The sequence below is a fragment of the Ruditapes philippinarum genome, unplaced genomic scaffold (assembly GCF_026571515.1).
Source record: "Ruditapes philippinarum isolate M1 unplaced genomic scaffold, ASM2657151v2 ctg183_1_1_1_1, whole genome shotgun sequence".
Taxonomy (NCBI): domain Eukaryota; kingdom Metazoa; phylum Mollusca; class Bivalvia; order Venerida; family Veneridae; genus Ruditapes; species Ruditapes philippinarum.
This window is the reverse complement of record NW_026859131.1, coordinates 378,878-393,900: the sequence shown is the minus strand read 5'-3', so window position 1 is coordinate 393,900 and position 15,023 is coordinate 378,878. Positions and strand designations below refer to the sequence as shown.

At 36.1% G+C, this 15,023-nt stretch overlaps 1 protein-coding gene across 1 annotated transcript in view; it reads left to right on the top strand.

The window, feature by feature from the left end:
• LOC132755362 (gem-associated protein 5-like) overlaps nt 1-15,023 on the top strand; it is a 101,000-nt gene that overhangs the window by 74,048 nt on the left and 11,929 nt on the right. The window contains exons 6-7 of the mRNA XM_060746234.1: nt 513-666; nt 11,930-12,026. Coding sequence (XP_060602217.1) covers nt 513-666; nt 11,930-12,026 — 251 coding nt within the window. The remainder of the gene's footprint in view (nt 1-512; nt 667-11,929; nt 12,027-15,023) is intronic.

Below are 15,023 nucleotides of genomic sequence, written 5' to 3'. Positions count from 1 at the left end.
TTGTTATTAAAGTAAACAGTATGTTATTCATATTCCTATACTTCTTATTATGATTGTGGAAACCTGTTTGGATATCAAAATGTCTACTTGTTCGCATTTGTTTATAATCCTACATCAGTGGACATTTTTAAATTGATATTGTCAGAAAAATTTTCAATCATAATTTTACTGAAATAGACTATTTTACTTTTGATGTCAAAGATAACACTCTCTGTTACTGTTTACATTTAAAAACCACCTGGTAGAACTATTTTCAGTCTGTTTTAAATCTGAGGTTATTATGAATAGTGGCTGAGATGCTCTGTTTCTTTTAATGAAACTCTTTTGATATTATTTCTTAATAAATTATGCTCAAGATTGCTGCCAAAATAGAAATAAGCTTTACAAATACCAAATAAATTTTTATATGATAGGAATGATCCTTGGATGGCCCTTTACAAAAAATGTTATTAATTTGTTGAATTCTGCTTAATTCTTAGGGTACTCATTGCTACCTGTCTTTTATATTTTAGTGGTGATATCTTGTTGTGGGATATAACAAAAGAAGGTAAGGACAAGTGTAATTCTTTGCATGCACCAGGCAGGGGTCATACCAGGTTTGCCTTCAACTTGTGTCTCCTTGGCAGTGAGAAGACCACCATGTGCTCTACGTCAATGGATAGGCAGGTAATGATTACTGTTTGCTTGTTGCCAGTTTCTACACATCATGTTAAACAAAGAATACAGTGTATTAGCAGAATTATTGAAATATATCTGAATTAGATTTGGATGAAAGATGAAATGTTAATCAAACTGAGAGAGTAACTTAGCATCAGCATTAGCAAGTTAACAGGTTAGAGCAAAATATTGAAGTATGCCTGTGAGATTTCTTTAGGGTCTCAGAGATTAAGCATATAGACCAAAGTAAAAAATCCAAGAATATACTGGATCTTTATAAAGATTTACTAAGATATAATTTTCATAGGAAGACCTTAAATTTTTCTTTTAACTTTAAAATAAAGGGCCAGAAAGATTACATAGTGTAAGTTCATAGCATCTCAACATATGTTGAAGTGACATCTCAGTAGCTTGTTAGACTTTGCTGAAACATAACAGCAATGATCATTATACCCCCACAAATGATGTTCAGGGGGTTATATACCAGTTCGCTTGTCTGTCTGTTCGGCCACTCCATGGTTTCCAGACTATAACATGTGTTTGGTACAAGTATATTCAAACTTGGTATACAGCCAGCTTATGTGAAAACCATGGTTGGGATTACTTTTGGACCCTTTGGGATCAAAGTCAAGTTTATTGTCACTAAAAATTTAAAAAATGGTTTTTGGACAATAATAATACCCCACAAACAAAGTTTAGGCAGGTATAAGGGAGAAGTCACCTTTTTGGTTTCCAGACAATAATTACAGTTTAGAATGACTTATTTATTCAAACTTGGTAAATAGTAGGGGTGTCACGTTCAGAAAAAAATGGTTTAAATGGCAATCTTATAACCTTGTTATACGTTGAACTGACCAAACTTATAAAATCTTTAGATTTTCTACATTAACTTTGTTTCTTTATGACAAGAATGACATTTTGTTCGTTTTTGTTTTACTCAAAATGATTACAATACATATCCCAATATGGAGAAACTATTTTCTGTTAGTGACATACAGTTCTCGATCAGATTGGAATAAATACATTGTTGAGTACAACTAAAATACAAACAAGTTGTCATAATTATCCCCGCCGATAGAATCAGTAGAGGAATATTGTTTTGGCATTAAAAATTAGCGTTAGTTCTCTGCAACTACTAGCTGAAATTTAACTGAACTTTATGGGAATCATAATTATCAAGAGGAGATGGGCATATCATCAGCTTGCTCCGGTCAGACTCTTAAACTCAGATTTATGGCCCTTGATTTGTTATGCAGTATGCATAAAGAGCAATAATCTTTGCTGCACTACTTCTCTGCAACTACTGGCTGGAATTCAATGAAACTTTATGGGAACCTTCAATACCAAGAGGATATGCCAATATCATTGCCTTTTTTGGTCAGACCCTTTAACTCAAAGTTATGGCCCTTGATTAGTTATGCAGTATGCATATAGAGCAATAATTTTTTCCGCGCTATTTCTCTGCAACTACTGGCTGGAATTCAAGGAAACTTAATGAGAACCATCAATACCAAGAGGAGATGCGCATATTGTTGCCGTGTTATGGTCAGATTCTTTAACTGGAGTTATGGCCCTTGATTAGTTATGCAGTATGCATATAGAACAATAATCGTTTCCGCGCTACTTCTCTGCAATTACTGGCAGGAATATAATGAAACTTTATGGGAACCTTCAATACCAAGAGGATATGCACATATCGTCACCTTGTTCTAATCAAGACACAGTTATGGCCCTTGATTAGTTATGTATAATGCATATAGAGCAATTATCGTTTCCGCACTATTTCTCTGCAACTACTGGCTAGAATTCAACAAAACTGTATGGGGACTTTATTGGAACAATTAATACCAAGAGGAGATGTGCAAACCATTGTCTTGTTCTGGTCAGAGCCTTCAAGACAAGAGTTATGGCCCTTAATAAGTTTGCTGTATGCCTGTAGAGCAATATTCTATTCAACTACTGGATTAATTTCAACAAGATTTTATTGGAATCTCATCATTATGAAATGCCATGATAAATTTATATAAATAAAGCCTCATGTCTCCAGTTATTGTGTTAGTAATAACCAGTACTTGGCGCAGAATATAAATTTAACGAATTTGCTTGTTTGTTATAAAAAAAAATGTCATATGATATTTAAAATCAGTTTAAAACTCGGTTACTGGCTATTGCATTTTTGCTCCCCGCCTTTTCAAAGAAAAAAAAGGGATATAGAAATAGGCTCTGTCCGTCTGTCCGTCCGAGCGCATTAGAGGGTATATGTCCGTACGAACCCAGAGGTACTTGTGTGTCTTGGAGAACAATAAGTAACAGTTAATTCTCTTTGATCCTATTTATTCCGTTTTCACTTGTGTGTCTTTTTTTAAGCCTTGTGTGAATAAAAATGGCCAAAAAGATCAAAGGAAAAGTCACATAAGTGCCATTTTGTGAGTACGGATGGACGGACAGGCAGACGGCCGTCCGTCCGTCCGTCACACTTTCGTGTCCAGTCCATTACTTTGTCATTTATCACAGGAATTTGAAATAACTTGGCACAAATGTTTGTTATGATAAGACGATGTGTCATGCGCAACAAATAGACCCTACCTCCAGGGTTAAGGTCACAATTGCTCATTCAAGGTCAACATTGTGATTGTCTATTTGAGGGTATATGTCGTGTCCGGTCTATAACTTTTCTTATCTTTGAAGGGATTTTGTAAATATTTGCCACAATTGTTCACAATAATATGACGATGTGTCATGCGCAACACTGCATCCCTACCTCCAAGATCAAGGTCACACTTAGAGGTCAAATATTAACATAGTCTGTTATTGGGTATATATTGAGTCGATCTAGAACTTCTTCATAGTTCAAGGGATTTTGAAATAACTTGGCACAAATAGTCACAACAATAAGATGATATTTCAAGTACAACACCTGCACCCCTAGCTCCAAGGTCAAGGTCACACATAGAAGTAAAAGGTTAACAGAGTCTGTTATATGGTATATTTTGTGTCCCGTCCATAACTTCTTTATAGATCAAGGGATTTTAAAAATACAATGCTCAAATAATCACAATAATAAGATGATATGTCAGGCGCAAAAACATGGGTCCCTACACCCAAGGTCACACTTTAAGGTCAAAGATTAACATAGTCTGTTACAGGGTATATGTTATGTCTGATCGATAACTTTTTAGCTCACCTGAGCTTGCTCAGGGTGAGCTTTTAGGATCGATGAATGTCCGTCGTCCGTCCGGCCGTCCACAATTGCTTGTGAACACTCTAGCGGTCGCATTTTTGCCTCAATCATCATCAAACTTGGTCAGGATGCTTATCTAGTTGAAAGCTCGGATGAGTTCGAACATGGGTCATCTCAGATGAAAAACTAGGTCACAAGAGCTAAAAATAGAAAAACCTTGTGAACACTCTAGAGGTCACATTTTTGACCCAATCTTCATCAAACTTGGTCAGGATGTTTGTCTAGGTGATAGCTCGGATGAGTTCGAACATGGGTCATCTCGGATGAAAAAGTAGGTCACAGGAGCTATAAATAGAAAAACATTGTGAACACTCTAGTGGTCACATTTTTGAACCAATCATCATCAAACTTGGTCAGAATGCTTGTCTAGTCAATTGCTTGGATGAGTTCGAACATGGGTCATCTCTGATGAAAAACTAGGTCACAGGAGCTAAAAATAGAAAAACCTTGTGACCACTCTAGTGGTCACATTTTTGACCCAATCATCATCAAACTTTGTCAGGATGCTTGTTTAGATAATAGCTCGGATGAGTTCGAATATGGGTCATCTCGGATGAAAAACTAGGTCACCGGAGCTATAAATAGAAAAACTTGTTAACACTCTAGCGGTCACATTTTTGCATCAATCATCATCAAACTTGGGTCAGGATGCTTATCTAGTTGATAGCTTGGATGAGTTCGAACATGGGTCATCTCGGATGAAAAAGTAGGTCACCGGAGCTAAAAATAGAAAAAACCTTGTTAACACTTTAGCGGTCACATTTTTGCATCAATCATCATCAAACTTGATCAAGATGCTTGTCTAGGTAATAACTCGGATGAGTTCGAACATGGGTCATCTCGGATGAAAAACTAGGTCACAGGAGCTAAAAATAGAAAAACCTTGTTAACACTCTAGTGGTCACAATTTTGACTCAATTGTCATCAAACTTGGTCAGGAAACTTGTCTAGGTCATTGCTGGGAATAAATCGAACATGGGACATCTCGGATGAAAAACTAGGTCACAGGAGCTAAAAATAGAAAAATCTTGTTAACACTCTAGTGGCTACTGTTGTGATCCAAATATTCTGTTAATTGGTCTGAAAGTTTGTTTTGATGATTTCTAAGTCAAGATCGAACATGGGTCATCTTGGATGAAAAACTAGGTCACACCGCCCAAATATGGAAAAACCTTGTTAACATTCTATTGGTCACATTTTCGACTCCATTATCATCAAACTTGGTCAGAATGCTTGTCTAGGTAATTGCTTGGATGAGTTCGAAATCGCATGTGAAACTAGGTCACCGGAGCTAAAAATAGAAAAATCTTGTTAACACTCTAGTTGCTACTGTTTTGATCCAAGTATCCTGGAAATTGGTCTGAAAGTTTGTTTTGATGATTTCTAGGTCAAGTTTGAATATGTGTCACCTGGGTAAAAAACTAGGTCGCACTGCTCAAATATGGATAATCCTTGTTAACACTGTAGTGATCACATTTTTGACTCACCTTTCATGAGACTTGGTCAGAATGCTTGTCTAGGTAATTGTTTGGATGAGTTTGATAATTCAGGTGAGCGATCTAGGGCCATCATGGCCCTCTTGTTCATAGTTTAAGGGATTTTGAAAAAACTTGGCACAAATAGTTACAATAAAAGGCGATATGTCATGCACATTACCTGTACCCCTACCTCCATGGTCAAGGTCTCACTTAGAGGTTAAAGCTTAACATTATAGATTTTTAAATTCCGTGTTTCATTTTATTTCTTAAATAAATTTATTGTTGCATTTGCAGATCTAGCATTGATCATAATTTTGTACTAAAAGTCCTGAGACCCATACCTCAATCTTTTGAAATAGCACAATTTTATGCTTCATTTAAAACTTCCCCAAGGCGGGGGACATTGGTAACTTTGTTACAAATTCTTGTCTAACTGGATTTTAGCTAAAAATTGAACGTACTGACATTTAAGTTGATAAACATGACACCCCTACTATTTTACAACCTTATGTAAAAGCCCGGTTGGGATTGCTTGTAGACAGACCCCTTGGGATCAAGGTCAAAGGCACTGTTACTAAAAATAGAAAAATTGTCGAAGGACAAGTTTGGAATGAGATATTGTAATCAAACTTGGTATAAAGGAAGCTGATATGAATTGCTTTTGGACCTCCTGGGGTCAAGGTCATTTAACTTAAGAAAAAAAGGTTTTCTGGACAATAACTGGAGTTAGAAATGAGATATTGTTATCAAACTTGGCATATAGCAAGATTATATGAAGATCCATGCTGAAATTGCTTTTGGACATCTTGGATTCAAGGTCAAGGTCACTGATACTAAAAATAGAAATTGGTTTCCTGACATTAACTAGAGTTAGGAGTGAGATATTGTAATCAAACTTGGTATGAAGCAAGATTATATGAAGACCGACCCTGGTTTGGGGTCAAGGTCAAGTGTTACTAAAAAATGAAAAAAAGAAAAAAAAAGAAAAGTGTTTCCAGATAATAAATAGTGTTTGAAATGAGATATTGTAATCAAACTTTGAATATATAGCAGGGGTATATGCATTGCCAGGGCTCGACAAATATTTTGGGAGCAACTTGTCCTGCAGGGCCAGTAGCTTAGAATTTTTAGCTCGACTATTCGATAAGAATAAGTAGAGCTATTGCAGTCACCCGAGCGTCGGCGTCGGCGTCGGCGTAACCACTTATGTTAAAGTTTTTGTAATAGTTCAAATATTTTCAAAGTCCATTGACATATGGCTTTGAAACTTTGCACACTTGTTCACCATCATGACCCCAACCTGTAGACAGGAGGAGGTAACTCTATCAAGCATTTTGACAGAATTATGCCCCTTTTTCGACTTAGAATTTACGTTAAAGTTTTTGTAATAGTTCAAATATTTTCAAAGTCCATTGACATATGGCTTTGAAACTTTGCACACTTGTTCACCATCATGACCCCAACCTGTAGACAGGAGGAGGTAACTCTATCAAGTATTTTGACAGAATTATGCCCCTTTTTCGACTTAGAATTTACGTTAAAGTTTTTGTAATAGTTCAAATATTTTCAAAGTCCATTGACATATGGCTTTGAAACTTTGCACACTTGTTCACCATCATGACCCCAACCTGTAGACAGGAGGAGGTAACTCTATCAAGCATTTTGACAGAATTATGCCCCTTTTTCGACTTAGAATTTACGTTAAAAGTTTTTGTAATAGTTCAAATATTTTCAAAGTCCATAGACATATGGCTTTGAAACTTTGCACACTTGTTCACCATCATGACCCCAACCTGTAGACAGCAGGAGGTAACTCTATTAAGCATTTTGACAGAATTATGCCCCTTTTTCGACTTAGAATTTACGTTAAAGTTTTTGTAATAGTTCAAATATTTTCAAAGTCCATTGACATATGGCTTTTGAAACTTTGCACACTTGTTCAACATCATGACCCCAACCTGTAAACAGGAGGAGGTAACTCTATCAAGCATTTTGACAGAATTATGCCCCTTTTTCGACTTAGAATTTACGTTAAAGTTTTTGTAATAGTTCAAATATTTTCAAAGTCCATTGACATATGGCTTTGAAACTTTGCACACTTGTTCACCATCATGACCCCAACCTGTAAACAGGAGGAGGTAACTGTATCAGGCATTTTTTTTACTATCAAGCACTAAGAATAGTCGAGCATGCTGTCCTACCGACAGCTCTTGTTACTCGTCCTGCTGCAATATGTACTCGTCCTATAGTTCACTAAAGGCCACAAGGTAGATGACCCTTAAAGCGCACTAGTTAAAAAAAAACGATGATAGCCCTCCCTAGCCTAGGCAGTTTTATATTGCACCCCAACCCACTCCAAAGACCAAATGATAGATTGAACAAGACTGTACAGAATGGATAGAAAAGGGAGAAGATCACATTTATAACTACATATGAACTTTCCATTCTGGTAAACAGATAAATAATTCAAATGAAAAAAACCTACCTTTCAATAATGTCCTTATTAGGGATTGAAAAACGAAAAACAATATAGATTTCTTACATGTTCTTACTTTAACTTTCTCCTCCCTGGCTAAACATTTGCCGAATATCGCACTGTGACATTTTAAAATATTGTGAACAAATTTTTGTATTATCTAAAGATCGTTGTTTGAGGAACATACCGGAACATACCGGAATCCCTGCGGGCGCACCAGCTTTTAGTATATTCAACAAAACGGAATCAAACAGAATATAGCGTTGCATTCAACAAATCAACATGCCTTTTGCCCATCAAACACATTTGAATTATTTCCTGCTCTGTTTTACTATTGAAACTTGAAAAAATGGTTTCAAAAGAATTGAATTTAATTGAAATTTGATTATTTTCTGCTAGAAATTTCACTCGTCCTACAGGACGAGCATTTCCGGGAGATTTACTCGTTCAGAGTCAATTTTAACTCGTATTTAAAAGCGGACGAGTGGATTTGTCAAGCCCTGATTGCTTTTGGACCCCCTTGGGTCAAGATAACTGTTGGCTAAAAAAAAAAAGAATATAGAATCTATCATTTGGTTAGACAGAGGGTAGGAAAATCCCAACCTAAGGGAGATTGGTTCAATCGAGAACGAGCCTTGGTGAGTTCCTGCTGGAACCTATTGCCCGAGGGTTGGGATTTTCCTATTCTCTGTCTAAACCAATGGTTGATTATTTTTCTCACTCACCAGGACACACAAGAAACAAAATATGAATATCAGTGAAAGCACATTACAACCTAGTTTGAAAGGTGGGGCAGGGCTTAGGCCCCTGACTTTCTATGGTTGACAAAAAGCATTTTACTGCCTGCAAAAAAAATCTGCTGATCCAGTTTATGTGTCGAAATATTCAACGAAAATAAATTCAGATGAGATTTGTCATCAAAAATCAAGGTTTTCATGATAAAATACTTCAATATTAAAAGTGGAAAATGTCATAATATTAGTGTTTATAAGGAATTCAGTCCATAACTCAATGGTTGACAAAAAGCGTTTTACCATTTGCCAAAATTTCTCTACAGTTGGCCAAATATTCAATTAAAATACATTAAAATGAGACCAGTCATCAAGAATCATCGTTATCATAACAGAAAACATGGATGTTTTCCAGGCAAAGTGTCATAATATCCCATTTTACGAAGAATTTCTTGAAATTTAAAAGTGTGCTATTTTTGTGTCGCCTCTACGGAGTAGTGGCGACATATAGGGATCACTTCTCCGTCGTCTGTCTGTCCATCTGTCCGTCCGTCTGTCTGTCCGTCCGTCACAAAAGCTTGTCCGGACTACTCCTCATAAACTACTGGTGCAATTTCATCCAAACTTTACAGGAATGATCAGTACCAAGTCTAGTTGTGCATATTGTCAGCATTTTCCGGTTCAATGATTTTTGTCAGAGTTATGGCCCTTTAATAATTTTTATTTTTAAAGTTTGTCCGGACTTCTTCTCTTATACCACTAATGCAATTTCAATGAAACTTTGCAGGATTGATCTGTAGCTCAAGTCCTTGCGAAAATTGCACGGGTTTTCTGGTTGAATGATTTTTGGCCGAGTTATGGCCCTTTGATAAAAAGGTGTTTTTTTCTGTTTGTTGCCAGATACGCAAAAGCTTGTCCGGACTACTCCTCATAAACTACTGGTGCAATTTTATCCAAACTTTACAGGAATGATCAGTACCAAGTCTAGTTGTGCACTGTCCGTCTGTCTGTCCGTCTGTCACAAAATTTGTCCCAACATGAAATTGGCCATCATGAGGCGACACATGTGATTACTGATCGCTCTTGTTAGTAACAGATTGATAAGGAAAAAGTCGGACCTAGGTAGAGTAGGACTTATTGAAGCTCAGAGGTGTTAATCAATTTATTTCAATTCTGTGGACAATTTAATAGATTAACTCACATATTTTGATACATTTGGCCCTCATGACATTTCATTTTTTGAAGAAAAAAAAAAGTAGAGGTATTGTTAAAGTCATGTCAGCATTGCCGTTGCAGTTGACGTTGCCGTCCGCAAACTTGTATGTTGATCATAACTTTTTAAGTTCTTGGTGTATTATCTTCATACTTGGCCACAACAACCCTTGGGACAATACCTTTTAATAGACCACACTAAGCTTGACCTTCATCAATAAATGACCTTGACCTTCAAGGTTAAATTTCTTAATTTTGCTTGTTTTTTACTGATTTTTATCTTACCTGAGCTTGCTCAGGATGAGCTTGAAGGATCGTTGAATGTCCGCCTTCCGTCGTCCGTCCACATTTGTTCCTTAACACTCTAGCGGTCACATTTTTGCCACAATCGTTATCAAACTTTGTCAGGATGCTTGTCTAGGTAATTGCTCGGATGAGTTTGAACATGGGTCATCTTGGATAAAAAACTAGGTCACAGGAGGAAAAAATAGAAAAATCTTGTTAACACTCTAGTGACTACTTTTTTGATCCAAATATCCGGGAAATTGGTCTGAAAGTTTGTTTTGATGATTTCTAGATTTCTACTTCAAGTGTGAATATGGGTCACCTGGGGTCAAAAACTAGGTCACACTGCCCAATTATGAAAAAACTCTATTAACCCTCTAGTGGTGACATTTTTAGCTCGACTTTTTTTTTTTTGAAAAAAAAAGTAGAGGTATTATTTTAGTCGCGGCGACGTTGCCGTCCGCAAACTTGTACCTGGATCATAACCTTTTTATTTTTTGGTGTATTGTCTTCATACTTGGCCACAACAACCCTTGGGACAAGACCTTTCAGTAGACCACACTAACCTTGACCTTCATCCATAAATGACCTTGACCTTCAAGGTTAAAAGTCCAAATTTTGCTTGTTCATGCTGTTATTGGCTGTAATTTTGTTATTTTTGAATGGATTGTCTTCAAACTTAAACATAATAATCTTCAAGGGTATCCCTTAAAAATAACCAGACAGACCTTGACCTTCACTAATAAATGACCTTGACTTTGAAGGTCAAATTATTGAAACTTTCATTTTTTTGGCTTTTATTGGCTGTAACTTTGTTAATTTTGAATGGATTGTCTTCAAACTTGAACATTATAATCTTCAAGGATATCCCTTAAAAATAACCAGACAGACCTTGACCTTCACTCATTAAGACCTTGACTTTGAAGTTCAAATTATTGAAATTTTCATTGTTTTTGCTGTAACTGGCTGTAACTTTGCTATTATTGAAGGGATCAACTTCATATTATAACAGAACATACTTTAGGACAAGACCTTGTTCTGACTTCACCATGTGACTCCACCACATGACTCCACCACGTGAATCCACCACGTGACTCCACCACGTTTCTCCACCATGTGACTCCACCATGTGACTCTACCACGTGTATCTATTTATAGAATTTTTCTATTTATAGAATTGTGTGTTCCTATTTATAGAATTGCATGTTTCTATTTATAGAATTTTCTATTTATAGAATTGCGTGTTTCTATTTATATATATAATTTAGTATATTTATATATACAAAATATATAGACAAAACTTATGTGACAAGACAGACTGATTAATTTTATAAAAAGGAAACGTTAAGATTTTGTTCAAACATTTCTTTGTTTGCTTTTAGAGAAAGTAAAAAGTCGAGCGTTGCCCCCGCCCGGCGGTGGCTCTTGTTTACTTAATCATCATCAAACTGTCAGGATGCTTGTCTAGGTAATTGCTCGGATGAGTTCAAACATTGGTCATCTTGGGTGAAAAACTAGGTTACAGGAGCTAAAAATAGAAAAATCTTGTTCACACTCTAGTTGCTACTGTTTTGATCCATTGGTCTGAAAGTTCGTTTTGATGATTTCTAGGTGAAGTTTGAATATGGGTCACATGTGGTCAAAAACTAGGTCACACTGCTCAAATATTGAAAAACCTTGTTTAACACTCTAGTGGTCACATTTTTGACTCAATTGTCATCAAACTTTGTCATGATGCTTGTCTTAGTAATTGCTTGGATGAGTTCTATGGGTCAGGTGAGAGATATAGGGCCATCTTGGCCCTCTTGTTAAATGTAAAATTCTATTTTGAATTGTTTGAATATTTCAGATGATTTTGTGGGATTTGAAGTTAAAGTGTGAAATAGGAACAATGCCAACATTTGGTGGATACCTGTATGTTGCTAAAACATCACCCTTTGATCCAGGTTATTTCTTAGTAAATACATAAGATATTTCATAAAGTTGTATCTTTAATAAGTTTTTAAACATTGTCCATGTGTCTAAAATATACACCTGGAAGTAAATTAAGCACACCCTGGAAATTTAAAATTTTGTGATTGAAAGCCCTGTCATGAGATGACGACTTAATTAAAGTAGCTATACAAATTTAATAATCATAAACCATTGAACTCCAAGCAAATGTGTTGTTTTTAACCAAAAATATAAGTGTTTATAAATATGGTTTTGGAGCGTTTACAAAACATTTACAGGTGGATATTTTTGGTAAATGTTTATGATAATGTAACCTAAAATGACTTTATGTAGACAAATTTTTGATAACATAATTATGTAACAGGCAAGTGGTAACTGTTCTCCTCATACTACCAGTAAGGCATCTAATGCAATTTTGAGGAAAGTTTTGTTATATTTTGTGCAGAGCTTGTTCCAGTTGTTGCAGGTTGACTACAGGTGGTTCGTACCATTGCTGAAATAGAATTTAAAATTTCAGTTGTGGTCATGTCAAAGTTAAGGCAAAATGTGGGTGTGCTTAACTTATTTCCAGGTGTGTACTTGTTTGACTTTTCTTGTATTTGATGTCGCCAAAAATTAAAAGTTACTGATTTTCTCTATAATTAAATATCATGTATATTTCCAAAGACAAAGAGCTACTGTCATGACTGACTTCTTTGGTTAACTGTTTTGGTTAAGTTTTCTTTGTGGTTATTAACTTCAATACTAATAAAACTGCAAATTCTGAAAAACTTAAGTGGTAAAATCTGTATATAAAGCATTTGCATTTTTTTTTATAAAAAACAAATTAAACTGATTGTTTTTGTTTGTATGTTTTCTTTCTTTTTTTAGCTCACCTGTCACAAAGTGACATGGTGAGTTTTTGTGATCGCTTTTCATCCGGCATCCTTCCATCGTCTGTCTGTAAACAGTAACTTTAAATGACATCTCCTCATAAACCGCTAAGCCAATTTCATCCAAACTTCACAGGAATGTTCCTTTGGTAGTAAACTTAAAAAGTTGTTCAAAGAATTTAATTCTAAGCAGAACTCTAGTTGCCATGGCAACCAAAAGAAAAAACTTAAAATATCTTCTTTTAGAAAACCAAAAGAGCTAGAGCTTAAATATTTGGCATGAAACATCATCTAGTCAGTGTCTACAGAGTTTGTTTAAATAAATGCCCTGGTGTCAAAATTGGCCTTGCCCCGGGGGGTCATTAATTTTCCTTATTTGTATATAAAAAAATTAAAGAACATTCTTTTAAAAAGCCCAAATAGCTAGAGCTAAGATATTTAGCATGAAACATCTTCTAGTAGGTGTCTACCAAGTTTCTTCAAATAAGGGCCCAGGGGTCAAAATTGGCCCCGCCCCATGGATCATTGATTTTCCTTTATGTATATAGTAAAAACTTAAAATATCTTCTTTTAAAAAACCCCAAGAGCTAGAGCTAAGATATTTAGCATGAAACATCTTCTAAGGGGTGTCTACCATTTTTATTCAAATAAGGGCCCTGGGGTTAAAATTGGTCCCGCCCCGGGGATCATTGATTTTCCTTATATGTATATTGTAAAAACTTACAAATCTTCTTTTAAAAAAATCAAAGAGCTAGAGTTTAGATATTAAGCATGAACTATCTTCTAGTGAGTGACTACCAAGTTTGTTCAAATAAAAGCCCTGGGGACAAAATTGGCCCCACCCAGATATAGTAAAAGCTTAAAAAAATCTTCTTGCAGCTAGAGCTTAGATATTTATCATGAAACAGCTTCAAATGGATGTCTACCAAGTTTGTTCAAATAAAAGTCCCTGGGTTAAAATTGGCTCCGCCCTGGGGGCCTATATACAGGTGAGCGATTTCAGACCCATCATGGCCTTTTTATGCTCCCTGAAAAATTTCGGGGGAGCATATTGTCGGCGCCTTGTCCGCCTCGGGGGCCTATATACAGGTGAGTAATTTCAGGGTCATCATGGCCCTCTTGTTTAGATTTTTATGCCACCGCAGCATCTGCAATGTGGTGGCATATAGCGATTCACCTGTGTGTGTGTTTGTTTGTGTGTGTGTGTGTGTGTGTGTGTGTTATATAGATTATATAGTGAACTTAAAAAATCTTCTTGTGAAAAACCACTAGTCCAATTTCAACCAAACTTAGCAGGATTGATCCTTGGGTGAAGGGCTTCCAAAGTTGTTCAAAGAATTACATTCCATGCAGAAATCTGGTTGCCATGGCAACCAAAAGAAATTATAAGAATAAATTAAAAAAATCTTCTTGTAAAGACCCAAAAGGCCTAGAGCTTAGATATTTTGCATAACGCATTGTCTGGTAGACCTCTACCAAAATTGTTCAAATTATAGCCCTGGGGTCAAAATCGGCCACACCCCGGGGGTCATTGATTTTCACTATATGTACATGTAGAAAAAACCTAAAATACCTTCTTGTAAAGACCCAAAAGGCCTAGAGCTAAGATATTTTGCATAAGGCATTGTCTGGTAGACCTCTACCAGACTGTTCAAATTATAGCCCTGGGGGTCAAAATCGGCCCCGCCCTGGGGGGTCATTGATTTTCACTATATGTACATGTAGTAAAAACCTAAAATACCTTCCTGTAAAGACCCAAAAGGCCTAGAGCTTAGATATTTTGCATAAGGCATTGTCTGGTAGACCCTTACCAAGATTGTTCAAATTATAGCCCTGGGGGTCAAAATCGGCCCCACCCCGGGGGTCATTGATTTTCACTATATGTTCACATAGTAAAAACTTAAAATACCTTCTTGTAAAGACCCAAAAGGCCAAGAGCTTAGATATTTTGCATAAGGCATTGTCTGGTAGACCTCTACCAAGATTGTTCAAATTATAGCCCTGGGGGTCAAAATCGGCCCCGCCCCGGGGTTCATTGGTTTTCCTTAAATGTATATAGTAAAAACTTATAGTAAAAACTTTAAAAAAATTTCTTCAAGCAATTGAAAAATGCTAGAG